At 41.8% G+C, this 13,349-nt stretch overlaps 2 protein-coding genes across 10 annotated transcripts in view; one reads left to right on the forward strand and one right to left on the reverse strand.

Moving 5' to 3' along the window:
* LOC128604465 (receptor-type tyrosine-protein phosphatase delta) overlaps positions 1 to 13,349 on the forward strand; it is a 424,718-nt gene that overhangs the window by 169,354 nt on the left and 242,015 nt on the right. The gene's annotated exons all lie outside the window — the stretch shown is intronic.
* LOC128604466 (uncharacterized) lies at positions 5,608 to 11,587 on the reverse strand. 3 transcript variants are annotated; one of them, XM_053619608.1, is made up of 8 exons: positions 11,125 to 11,587; positions 9,385 to 9,457; positions 9,134 to 9,256; positions 8,907 to 8,952; positions 8,705 to 8,819; positions 8,350 to 8,416; positions 7,288 to 8,205; positions 5,608 to 7,141 (listed from the first exon to the last, which is right to left on the reverse strand). In XM_053619608.1, exons 1-8 carry the CDS (start codon positions 11,355 to 11,357, stop codon positions 6,215 to 6,217), a joined length of 2,502 nt encoding a protein of 833 aa, XP_053475583.1. In that variant the 5' UTR covers positions 11,358 to 11,587; the 3' UTR covers positions 5,608 to 6,214. The 3 variants fall into 3 exon arrangements, with proteins under 3 accessions (XP_053475583.1, XP_053475584.1, XP_053475585.1); XM_053619609.1 differs by having other exon boundaries at positions 11,022 to 11,587; XM_053619610.1 differs by having other exon boundaries at positions 10,422 to 11,587.

Below are 13,349 nucleotides of genomic sequence, written 5' to 3' on the forward strand. Positions count from 1 at the left end.
TTGGCAGTAGTAATAAAAAAAATTTTAAAAAAGAGGCATTTACCACCAGTGTGTAAGACATGCACTGATACCTGATACCGCTCTCAAAATAAAATAAATAAATAGAAAAGCAGGATATTTTCCTGGATAGGTTTCCGGCATCTCAACAGTTCATGATCCTGACAATACCTGGAGCTGAAAGAGTGTGTTTAACCTTTGACCTTTTTTAATTTGTGTGTGTGTGTGTGTGTGTTTTACTGGTTTGCTCAGCACTCTCTGGTCATCCTAACTGAGCTGATTTACTGTTATGTACTTCAGTGTCACCGTGAGAGACGGACAGAGAGAGATTAACAAACAGATTTTTTTAGTCGACTGCTTGACTAGTAGGAACGATGAGCTGATACGTGACGTGTGACGTGATTCCTAGCAGGCGTTCCAGCTATTAAGCACGATAACGGCTCACGCGAACGTCAAGAATAATTCGCCCGATATTGAAATCGTAATCGCTTACCTACGTATTCGAGGAGCAAAAGGGTTTCCTTGCATTTCATCCGTTGGTCAATAGAACGGAAATGTTCTTCCGTTTCGTTCTCAATGCGCGTGAGAATCGTTCGTGCGGAAGAATTGGTGAAATCGAAGTAAGCGTTCCGGAACGTTTTTCAAAGGCTGAATGTAAACGCAAGTGGACGGTACATTAGGAAGTAGTTCGTTAAGTAAGAAAGTTACTTAGTTAATTAGTTTTGTAGTAAATAACCCACCCATTTTCGGTACACAGCACAACAGAAAATTGAAGCATATTAATAGACTTAATTCATCAGTTAATAGAGGGGAAAAAAACCAATTAGCTGATTTTAGCTAACTGATATCACAGCGAACTGTGTTGAATGAATTATTTAAGGAAGCCAAAACGTGACCTCGATTTGAAATACAAATAATTGATCAGCCCACTCATTGAGTCTTGTTGCGTGGTTTCTGGAGCCACCCAATACCCCGACCAGTCACCGAGTGTGTCCTTGAACATAATCGACGTGGCCTTGATTTAAAACACTCTGACAGTGAATCTCTCGGTACAGGAATACGTCCACTATTTCCCCTGCTTCCTGTTTCATGAAAATCTCTCGAATTCTGGAATGTGTTGCTGCACTCGATTATTCCCTTACCTTCACTCATTTTTTTTTCCCACCTCTCCCTGTCTCACCCAGCGCCTGCTCTCGCTCCGAGTTTGCATTAGTCATAATTCAGGAGCCAAGGTCCATTAATCAGCTCTTTCACAGTCCTCTCGCAGCTTTTAGCATGGCAATCAGCTCTATTCATCACAAGCAGACAAACGGACACGCGGCTCCAAACCCGCACCTTTTGTTCCATCTGCATCTAGGATTTTTTTTTTTTTTTTTTTTACGAACCCGGGATTTCTGTAGGAAATAACGGCCGACCAGTTTGAACCGCGGGAGTGGAACGTGTCACGGCAGCGTGTGCAATACACCACGCGTGCAACGCAAATGTTTGACGACGACGACGAGAAAGATCGGCCCACGTGACGAGAGAGGGGGGAAAGAGAGAGATTTAAAGAAAGGACTCTCATGTCTGTTTTGAATAATACTCGACCGGCCCTTTTGCTGATTGCGTAATAACGTGTCGCATCTTTCATCTCTCCAGAAGGCCGCGACTCGTTAATTCCCTCCGCGTTCTCTGATTATTAAAATGCTAATCGCTCCAACAATCAAGGCTGGCGTGTGCCGGAGACACAAAAGAAGCTTCCAGAAGCCGAGGTGCTTGTTTACCTCCACGTCACTCAAGGCCGCTCGGAAAGGTATTAATATGCTTCGTGAAAAAGACAATGGGTGTTGTGATTGCCCTCGAGCTTGTCTTCTATTCAATCTGTGTCCTACATCGGAGGCAATTATTAAAGGAATATTCAAGCGAAATGAAACGGGACACGAGTCCCTACATCAAAATAAATAAATTTGCGTTCTAAAACTCATCATGTATTCTTATGTAAATGTGTTGCGGTATGTATTTGTGTATCTTCTTCCTGTAGATATAGCTCCAACTTGACTGGTATGAATGGAGCGGCACATCAGTCGCACAAGCTTTATTGAGATGTCCTCGCTTCTTTTCTCTTCCCTCCTCTTGTCTTTTTAAAAAAAAAAAAAAAATTTATTGGCGCTTAAGCTAATTTCATGGTCCGCAGCTCTCAGTAGGGATGCGAGTCCGTAACTCGTGCTTCGCCGCACAGTGGGGAATTACGGGACACGAAAAAAGAACCGGCCGTCTGGGACACGTGCCCTCTTTAACACAATGGTGATGACTTTACATGCGTACACATTTCAAACCAAGTATTAAGGAATTCTTAACACGGATGTGCGGCAAGGGTTACATGGATTAGCTTAAGAATATTGGAAGCGCCAGTACTTGAAATTAGTTCTTGTTAGACAAGAAGTCAGGGTTATTAGGAAAAATAAGAACACAATAGAGTACAGTCTCCTCTGAAACTATTGGAACGGCACGGCCGATTCAATTGTTTGTGCTATAGATTGAAGAAGTTCTGAGATCGAAAGCTGAATATGAGAAGATTTGAGTTTCGAATGAGTTTCAGCTTTCATTTCCTGGTGTTTGTATGTAGGCGTGTTAAATGACATAGAACATAGTATGTTTTGTATCAGACCACTCAATTTCTAGGCAAGCAAAAATATTGGAACATGTGACTGGCAGGTGTTTCTTGTTACCCAGGTGTGTCTTGTTTGATTGATTGTTTAAACAGTACATAGCTCTGAACGCCTGCTCTTGGTTTGAGCCCTACGTTTTGCCCGTGAAGACCGCATTTGTTGTTAAAAAAGGACAAGCCAACATGACGATCAGAGAGCTGTCTATGGGAGAAAAGCAAGCTGTTTGGAAGCTGAGAAAAGACAGGAAATCAATCAGAGATATTGCACAAACACTGAACATAGCCAGTACAACAATTTGGACTGTTCTGAGAAAGAAAGAAACCACCGGTGTACTGAGCAACAGACAACGAACGGGTCAGCAACAGATGGTTATTGTGCAAAACATTGTATAGCTGTGAAGAAAAACCCAAAAATAACAGTTAGAGACATCGTCAACAACTTCTACAGGGCAGGGGTGAAGGTGTCACAATCCACCGTTTGAAGAAGACTTCAAGAGCAGAAAAAAAGACGCCATACCATGCCACAAGATGCAACCCAGTCATCAGGAGTAAGAACCAGAAAGCCAGAGTGGAATTTACAAAAGACATACAGAGATGAGCCACAAAAGTTCTGGAACCAAGATGAACCTCTACCAAAGTGATGGAAAGGCCAAAGTGTGGCGAAAGAAAGGATCTGCTCACGATCCAAAACATACAAGCTCTTCTGTGAAACATGGTGGAGGTAGTGTCACGGATTGGGCTTGCATGGCTGCTTCTGGAACTTTCTCACTAATCTTTATTGATGATGTAACTCATGATTGTAGCAGCAGAATGAATTCAGAAGTGTACAGGAACATTTTGTCTGCTAATTTACAGAGAAATGCATCCAAATGAATCAGGAGGAACTTCATCATGCGGCAAAGACAACGATCCAAAACACACTGCCGACTCAACACAGGACTTTATCAGGGAGAAGAGTGTAAGGTTTTAGTTTACTTCACGACGGATCTGTTCCTATACTTTTGCTCGCCTAAAAATTGGGTACAGAAGATACAAAAGGTTTTATGTGTTATGTTATTTAAGACATCTAGATGTACATACCAGGGACTAAAAGCTCAAATCGTGAATTCTCATCAATCTTTTGATCTCGAACCCAAATGTCCTTGGTGTATAGCACAAGCAAATAACGAATCGGTTTTTAAAAGCTTACAAGGTATATGACTCATGTCTCTGCCTATACTTCCCATTAAAAAAAAATAAATAAATAAAAATAAAAAAAAAGGTTATGCTAACTTTAAAAAAAAAAAAAAAATTAACATAGTGAGAGAAAAATGACTATAATTGAATGAAATAAAATCACATATCTTTTACATCTTAAGAGTTACATGATAAAATAACAAATTAGCAAATCCGTCTATAAATGAATAAACAAATATCTACCGATTTTATATAAAGTAATAGATCAGCTGGTTGGATAAGATAACAGATGGATGTTATTCGAACTGTAATAGATCTTTTCACGATCTCCCAGACTGTGTTCTCTCCGCACAGGAAGCCGTAATGTATGTAAAAAATGACATGTTGTGCTTGATGTTCTCACATTATGCTCTTTACGTAGACTGATAGGAGACACTTAAAAGTGTTTGAAAGCATATCAAGCCCTGTCATCAGTGCCATATCAGTCGTCATTAGAAAGACATTAACAGTGCAAATTGTCGATACCGGTGCGATCCTTTAAAAGCCCGCTGCAACCTCACACCCCGTTATGTATTTCTCTGCACACAGACATGTAATTGCAGCCCTTTTTTATTTTTAGAGACAGGAGTTCAGCTCGATTATTAGTCCTCCCTGCACGTCTGAATTTTACAGGAAAAAAGGGACAATTACTTGAAGAGGTGATCAGCCACGGCGGTGCTTAACTTGCTGCAAGGACCGAGTGTGTAGCTTCTCACGTCTCTCTTTCTTTTGTTATCCTTTTCCCCCGCTGAAGATAATAATTGTTTTTGCTCATTTAAACGCTATTGTTGAGTTCAGACTTGCTAATAGGTTATCTTTTTGTTTTTGTTTTTGTTTTTTGTTTTTTATTATCTTATTTCAGTGGAATCCTTCCCCCCCCCCCACACACACACACACAAAGATAAGAATCAAATCTTCCAAATGAGCAGGAGGTGATGTTAAAGGGAACCGCATACATTTTGGCCTTGTCGTTCCAATAGTTTCGGAGGGGACGGTATACAGATTATTAATACATTATGTGCCCTGCTTACCATATGTATCCGCCTAGCAACTGGAAAGATGGTTGATGACGGAGCTCCAAAGTGATAACAAGTGTGTGTATGTGTGTGTGTGTGTGTGTGTGTGTGTGTGTGTCCACATCTTAAAGAAGAGACCTCAAATGAACAAGGCATATGAGCACGATTGTGACTAATACTGACTTCCTAATTGCACTCGTGGGTCTTTTATAAAATGCTTCAGGCCAGCCTGTCTGTGTAAACAAGCATCCCACCAGCACCAAGCAATATTTCTTCCAAAAAAAAAAAAAAAAGAAGACGGATAAAAAGAAAAGCAACATATAACGCATCTTGCAGCAGCATCTGGCTGAGGCAGTTCTGAAAGCCAGTCTGACCTCTGTCTGTCTCGCACACGCTCCTGAGAGCGCCCACAAAAGCTGCTCATTTCCGCACGGTCATTACAGGGCTTCGGAGCTTAGTTATACATGACGTGATATTAATTATTGTTGGTAAACAATGGCAGTTACGGAGATGATTGCACGCAATCTGCTTCGCCCGTTCGGCGTCCGCTATTCTCACAAGCGATTAAGAGCCGCAAACCAGGACAGATGTTCAAGATGAGTTCATTGGCATGTTTAATTAATTGCACTTGAGATAATTATTCAATCATTGCTTTGATTACTTTTAGCCGCTTCCCAGATTACGCACTAAACGGCTGCTCGCTGTCAGTAGGATTGAAAACGGGATTCGGTATTTGCAGTCGGATATTAAAAATGATACACAAGTGCAGTAGGACCGGCGGTGACTGCTAATCAGGTGTAACGTCCCTTGATTTCAGTGTGCTTTATGTCTGATTGTGGTATTTCCATAGCAGTAAGACCTGTTGTTTGCTATCTGCTGTAGCTGCAATGTTTGCATTAGCGTAATGGAATGTGTATACAGTATATTAGAGGAGTTATGGAAAGTTACGGGGTGGAAGCAGAATCATAATAGCGTATTATGAAGTGAAATATAAGTCGAAAGGATCGACTTTAATATTTCAGTTGAATCACATAAGAGAGGAGTTTTAATTTAATGAAAGGAATTACAAGACTTATATTCTTTCCTGACGAAGGCGTTATGAACAGGAGTGTAGGAACGGCTTTACTAGAGAAAACACACAGTCAGATACATAATTGCAAAATAATTTTGTTATGAAGAATAATAATGCACTCAAATTTTCACACAAAGGAAGAAGGGTTCAAAATATACAAAGTAAACAACGTATGTACACACTCCCGAGGAGACGCTTTGCTGGACCGGAGCTCCTTGGCGTCCTCCAGTTCTGTATCGTCATTCTTCTGCACGTAACTCTCCGAGACTACTCTCCGAGACTGCTCTCCTCACTTCCCCAGCTTTCCTGTTCCATAGTTATCGATTCGGAGTCACTGGAGTAATTGGAAGGCTCGTTGGTCAGAGGAGCGAAATCGTCATCGTCAAACCCCCAGTCCTCAGAATCGTCTGCCATGTGGAATAACTTCTCTACGTTAACTTGTCCACAAAGATCAAGAAAAACCTTCTGAGAGAGGTCTTCAATCTGTTCTCCAACAGATCCACTCAGAGCCTCGGTGCACAAAGTTAGAAGTCTGTTCATCAGTTCCTGAGGGGAAACATCAGGAGGAAGCGCGTGTGGAGGACCGTTAGCCAGCACGTTCAGTTGCAGTAATATGGCCATGCTTGTGCTCTTCTGAGCAGACACTGCATCAGTCCTGTCGTCACGGAGACTGTCCGAGTTTTCCGGATAAAGCAGACATGACTCCAAATCGTCATCTTCTATTGCCTTCAGAAAGGAATAAGCGAAGGCGTGATGTATCCACTTAGCTCCAGCAGTAAAGGCCTTCACGAGGTCAGACGGAGTCCCCGTTTTTGACAGCAGCTCTTCATAGATCCTGTCTATGACTGCACGGTGGAGCTGCTTGGGGATGTCCTCACCGTCAGCCACACAAAGTTCAGGCATCCTGGATAAAACTTTAAGCACGGATTCTGCCAGTTGCCCCACTTGTTTGCTCTTAGCCGCTAACATCAGTGTTCCGGCAGGATTCGAGCCGCATGCCCGCTGTGCTCGTAGTAAAATGGCGTGAGCACAGTGGTGCACAGCGAAAGGAGAGATTATAGGAAGATCGAGGTTACTGATGCATGTGATCCTTCCTGACTCATCTTCCTGGCTTGCACTTGACAAAGTTGAAATGGAGTCTGCAGCTTCACTCCATTGTATCATCATTGAAGCAGAAGCCATGTCACGTTCAACCTGCAGACAAACATACTGTATAGTCAAGTTACCCCAATGACCTGGTGGATACATTTTTTCTTCATCCACCATTGCAGAATGTCTATTTCTGTGGTATTATAGAACACAGTGAAAAATGAACGGGTAAAAAGGATAAAACGGTTTACCTTTGTGAAACTCTTTGGCGCGATGAAGCGAGACAGCAGCGTTTTCTTCTTCAACTTTGTAACTTCGGCATCAGTCTGAGGAGTCAAAGGCGTCGGAGGAGCGATGACGTCATCGTCAAACCCCGAGTCCTCGGAAGCATACGCCATGTGGAATAATCTCCCCACACTAACTTGTCCACAAAGATCAACAAAAATCTTCTGATAGAGTTCTTCAATCTGTTCTCCAACAGATCCACTCAGAGCCTCAGTGCATGAAGTAAGAACTCTGTTCATCAGTTCCTGAGGGGAGACATCAGGAGGAAGCGCGTGTGGAGAACCGATAGCCAGCAGTTTCAGCAGCAGTAAAATGGCCGTGCTTGTGCTCGTCTCAACAGAATCTGCATCAGTCCTGTCACTTTCACTCTCATCACAGAGACTGTCCGTGTCTGGTCGACAAAACAGGCTCGACTCCAAATCGTCATCTTCTATTGCCTTCAGAAAGGACTGAGCGAAGGCGTGATGTACCCGCTCAGCTCCAGCATTAAAGGCCTTCACGAGGTCAAACGGCGTCCCCGTTTTTGACAGCAGCTCTTCATAGATCCTGTCTATGAATACACGGTGGAGCTGCTTGGGGATGTTCTCACCATCAGCTAGACAAAGTCCGGGCATCTTGGATAAAATCTGAAGCACGGATTCTGCCAGTTGCCCCACTTGTTTTCTCTTAGCCGCTGACATCAGCGTTCCGGCAGGATTCGAGCCGCGTGCCCGCTGTGCTCGTAGTACAATGGCATGAGCACAGTGGTTCACAGCGAAAGGGGAGATTACAGGAAGATTGCAGTTCCTCATGTACTCGTAGTCCTCACTTGCACTTGACAAAGTTGAATTCATGTCTTCATTCCATGGTATTGACTCTGAACCAGAAGCCATGTCACTTTCAACCTGCAGACAAACATACCGCGTATTCAAGTCTCCCCAGTAACCTGGTCGTGTTTATTTACTATAATTATGATCATTAATTACATATAAAATGACTGTAGAGACAAATACGATATACAACTGTAGATAGATTTGTCATTTATTTACCATATTATTACTCTGCGCTGAACCGAAGACGCTCATCGTTTCTTGGTTGCAAGGAGAGGCACTGTTCCTAAGAGATAAAACATCATCTCAAAGTCAAATGTATATTTTAACGATTAGAAATACATAAATCTCATACCCGGTGTTTTGAGAGCGCGCTCATATCTGGGACGGTCTAACTTCACTGTTCTCACAAGCGTGAAGAAAAACAATCGCAATCTTGTAAAATGGTCGTCTTACAGAAGATGTTTTATTTATTAAATCCCCACACAGCCATAAAATGCTGTAAAATCTATTGGAAAGTCTTCCCAGAAGAGTGGAGGTTATTATAACAGCAAAGGATGGAACTGTAGCTAACCTGGAACGGGTTGTTTTTCGCCGAGGAAAGCAGAGACGCATTTTTTTGAAGAGGAGAGGCCTCCGTGATGGTATACGGTACACTTCTCTCCTCCGCTGTGATTTCCCGGACAGACCTAAAAACAAGGAAGCTATTAGAAAGTATCCAGTTAAAGGGGAATTTTGTTCTTTATTCATCGATTACGGAACGTATGAGGACTTACTTTCAGATTCATCTGAATCATCTGGTTCACTTCCTGTCCTCGGTTTCTGTTCGGACAGAAGAAATTATTACAAAAAGCTCAAGCAGGTCACAGGGCATTAGATTTTCCGAACATGAGCAGAAGATACAGATTACAGGATGCGTTTTTTTTTTTTTTTTTTCTTCATCCACCGTATTACTATGGAACCCAATGAAAAACGAACGTGTAAAAATAATAACGCAGTCTACCTTTCGGAAAATCTTCGACAGGCGTAAGCGAGACAGACACGGTTTCTTCTTCGGCTTTGTAACACCAGAGTCAGGTTCAGGAGTCATGGTTGTCAAGTCAGATTCACTTCTCTTGAAAAACACCTTGATGAGAAGAGCGATGACATCATCGTCAAACGCAAAGTCTTATCACATATGCATTGTTTACATTTCCATATTACTTTAGGGAAGAATACAATGTGCAAATTTAGATCGATTTGTCATATATTTACCCTAACATTCCTCCAAACGTCCCTGGAGACGCTCATCACTGGTTGCCTGATGTTAACAGGAGAAGCACCGATCCTAAGAGAGAAATCATCGTCTCAGAGTCACATTTACATGTTAATGATTCGACATGCATAAATCTCATAACCAGAGTTTAAGAGCGCGTCTGTATACTTTGCCGTTCTCGCAAAACGTCCCCGAGAAGGGAACGAGACGTAGCGTGACCACGACAGGCCTATAAATAGGTTGTGATTGTACACAGACTTCAGATACCGGTTCCCAGAGCGTGAAGCTCACGCAACGTCGAGTTCGCTTTGAAACGGAACGGCTCTCGAGAGCGTGAAGAAAACAGTTGCAGTCTTCTCAGAGAAGATGTTTGATTTAGCAGACTCACGCGTACACGAGCGCGTTGAAACTCTCGGAGGGTTTTAATAGCGATCGCGTTCATCGGGCGTTTTCGTTATGAGCTTCAGCGGTACATGTCTTTTCCGAGCCCAGACCGAGTCCAGAGCGCATAACGAGCTTCAGGGGCGTCACGAAAATGTATCAAAATACTGTGGTTTTTTTCTTAATAAAAAGACACGAGGAGACATTTTACAAGCAAAAAAAAATGACTTGTTTTTATTCAAATTAATTCATTCGAATACATAAAGTACACTAGGTTTTTTTTGTTTTTTTAATTTATTATTTCTGCTTCAAACTGTAGCTATTTATTTAATAATGGTCATTATTTATTCTTTAAACTGCTTTAAACTGTATAAACAGTATAAACGGTGTGCACACCTCTATAATGAAGTATATATCATCCATATAAATGAATTGTTTCTTCGTTCTAAATGGCAACGACACACACTGTGCATGGGTTTGTTTTATTTTATTTAAATTTTTTAGCGTATACCTCCGTGATTTACCGTGTTTCTATACGGCATCTAGTTTAAGGTGAGGGTTGCCCGTAAAAAAAAGCCCAAATTGCCCGCGTGCTTCTGCCTTTTGCAGTACTTGTAGTACATGTGAATGTCCTCCGTCACTGTGGGTTACTTACTATTTATATTCCGTACTGAAATGTAGGACGAACTGATCACTGCTGGGGGCTTCAGTTAACATCAATTCAACCTTCCTAAACTTCTGTCACACTCTGTCTTTTCAAATAACGACTACTAGGCTTCAGACTTTCCCTGTGTTGCTAACTAACTTTAGCTATCTGTGTAGCTCACCGCCTGTTCGCTCTTGACATTTCTTCTTCTGTTTTTTTGCTAGAAAAAGTGGTGTCTAGAGTCTCTTTGCTTATTGAATGAGTAAATGATCTGTTTTCTGTGATCAGAGAGTTTTATCTGTCATTGTGTTGATCTCTTTAGTTCTGTCTTTAGTTTTAGCTCACTCACATATACACCATACACTATAACATAAAGCTTCAACTTTAAACTGTAGTCATGGGGTAAACTGATATATATATATATGTTTTTTTACTCATTCCAACCGGAAATGTTAATTAGATACGGGATGTCCGTAATTAACACATTTTAGCGAAGAAATGTGTTAGATCTGCTGTAGATAGCTTAGCGTTTGTCGCTACACTTCACTGACCCTTTTCTTAAACTTTTCTACGTTTAAAAAAAAAACAAAAAAAAACCCACGGTATTACCTTCTTGAAAAACAAGACGGCATGTCAAGTTGAAAACGTTGGAGATTTTCGAATCCACCCGCAAAAATTAAATCGATGTAATTCGCTAAGTTCTAAAGCACACCGTAAATGGAGAGAGACCCTCGCTGTGGACTCTAAATGGCTGAATGGATCTAACTGCACCGAACTGACTGGGGCCCAGAGGAACGGAATACGGAACTCTGACGAGTGTTCCGCATTACAAAAAAAAACAAAGCAGACCTCATCAGCTTTTTTAAAAAAAAATAAAAAATTCAAAATGGCTTCCGCTGCAGTCGACTCCAGTACAGTCAAAGCCAAAGTGAACTTTATTGTCATTCACGTCATACAAGAAGGAGTGCACAGCACAACCGAGCTGCGTTTCTCCAAGCTCGAATGTGCAGAAATAATACGTACTATATCAAATTGATTTAATATATAAGATTTAAATAAAACATTATAATGATTAATAATTTAAATAAATACACGATTACACATAGTACCTGTAAACCTGACACTAGTAAATATTAATATAAAAAGTTCGAGTAATTTGAAATTGAATTACTGCACAGAAAAATAACAGCAGTTTAAGATTTACATTCGTGTGTGTGTGTGTGTGTGTTTGTGTGTGTGTGTGTTCAGGAGTTAACAAGTTCCAAGACAGACAGACATGTTTGTGTAGTGTTAAAGGGAGTCGAGTGGTCTGATGGCGTGAGACTGAGCAGTCATGCACCACACACTGCGGTAGCGTTTTGCCCGATGGCAGAAGGTTAAACAGACCACGGGCGGCGTGAGTGAAGTCCTTGAGTATTTTATCGGCTCTGCTTATGCAGCGTGACCGGTATTGGACCTGTATAGTCGTGAAGGAAGCTCTGATGATTTTCTCTGCCGTCCTCACAGCTCCCCTGATAGTTTACTTATGCTGGCGTTGCTGTAATTCTATGTGCGCCAGACTACAAAAGCACCTTTTTATCATTATTATTATTGTTATTGTTATTTTTTAAAAATCCTTTAGCAGTGGTGTACGGTGGACATGTGTACACTAGCAGGCACTGTTTTCTGCCTGAAGTACTACAGACTGACCAGTGATGATGTTTCAGTGCGAAGCTTGCTGTATGCTATAGAATTAGTATGAAGAGGTACGGTAGGACCGTCTGGGTAAAGACAGTGACGAGTCCGGGTTTAAATCGTCCGGATCGACGGATTCCATTAGCAGCTCTTTGGATGCTCAGGGACACCTCCGTCTCGCACTCGAGCATTAATCTGTCCTGTCTTCCTCTCAATCTTCCCCTCTATTCCTCTCAATCCATCCTGTCTTCCTGTCCATCTGTTTCAATCGCTCAACCTTCTCCTCGGTCCATCTGGTCCATCCCTTCATCCTCGTCTCCTGTCCTTGGACGTCCTCTTACATAGGATTGCACGGACTTTTGGAAAAACTAGCTCGAAAGTGTAGTTTTGGGTTGTGTTTTTGTTTTGTTTTTTTTTGCTTCTGTTCTCATACACACTCGTCTATGTGAATATTATTAACGATTAGCATAAAATCTATTACAGCTGTAATATGTTGTCTGATCGAAAGAAAGGGCTGGGGGAAAAAGGTTCCCCCAGTGCTCAGCTCAGCTAGCCCTGCTTTCTTTCGGTAAATAAGTGACATGTCTCATTAAAGTGAGAAATGGTTTGTACTTCTTCCCATTTTTTTTTTTTTTTTGTGGTGTCAGTGTCCCGCAGCTTTCTGAGCTCTGCTCTTTTGACTGTGAGCTAACGCTAAAAGCACTAACGCCCGAAAGAGCTGAGGCAAGCAGGTATAGCTGCCAGGGCTAGCACTCTCTCTCTCTCTCTCTCTCTCTCTATCGCTCTCTCTCTCTCTCTCTCTATCTATCGCTCTCTCTCTCTCTCTCGCTCTCTCAAACTTCATACACACACACGCACTCACACAGAAGCCTTTAACTCAAGTTATTAAACCTAGCACAGATGCTAGCACTCAGCGCACTAGCCGTTTCTCCCTAGGGGACAAAGAGCGAGCATTTGCGATCAACTAAATAGCTTCACATTATTATTCAGGACTCTATAATTATCTCCCAAAGTGACAGAATGCTCAGGCCTCATATTCATCTCACCAGTTATGAGTAGTGCTTATTAAATGGAATTATGGTTTATAATGGCTTGGTCAATAGGGGTGATTCAGCCCATACATCACTGTCAGCATCAGAGCTTTGGGTAAAACTGCACCGTACGATAAAACGAGCTGCAGATCATGTGCCAGCGTCTGGAAATTTTTTTTTTTTTTACGCACCGTAAACTCAAAAAGGCACTCTGTTATATTAGAAGTGAGCT

This window comes from Ictalurus furcatus, chromosome 29, assembly GCF_023375685.1.
Source record: "Ictalurus furcatus strain D&B chromosome 29, Billie_1.0, whole genome shotgun sequence".
Classification (NCBI taxonomy): Eukaryota; Metazoa; Chordata; class Actinopteri; order Siluriformes; family Ictaluridae; genus Ictalurus; species Ictalurus furcatus.

What these genes read in the sequence shown, in the direction of transcription:
- LOC128604466 (XM_053619608.1), bottom strand. Translation starts at nt 11,357, where the DNA reads ATGACAATAAAGTTCACTTTGGCTTTGACTGTACTGGAGTCGACTGCA. An exon ending in AGGGTCTCTCTCCATTTACG is followed by an intron (nt 9,458 to 11,124) that starts GTGTGCTTTAGA and finishes TTTCTCTCTTAG; the next exon opens with GATCGGTGCTTCTCCTGTTA. An exon ending in CGCCAAAGAGTTTCACAAAG is followed by an intron (nt 7,142 to 7,287) that starts GTAAACCGTTTT and finishes GTTTGTCTGCAG; the next exon opens with GTTGAACGTGACATGGCTTC.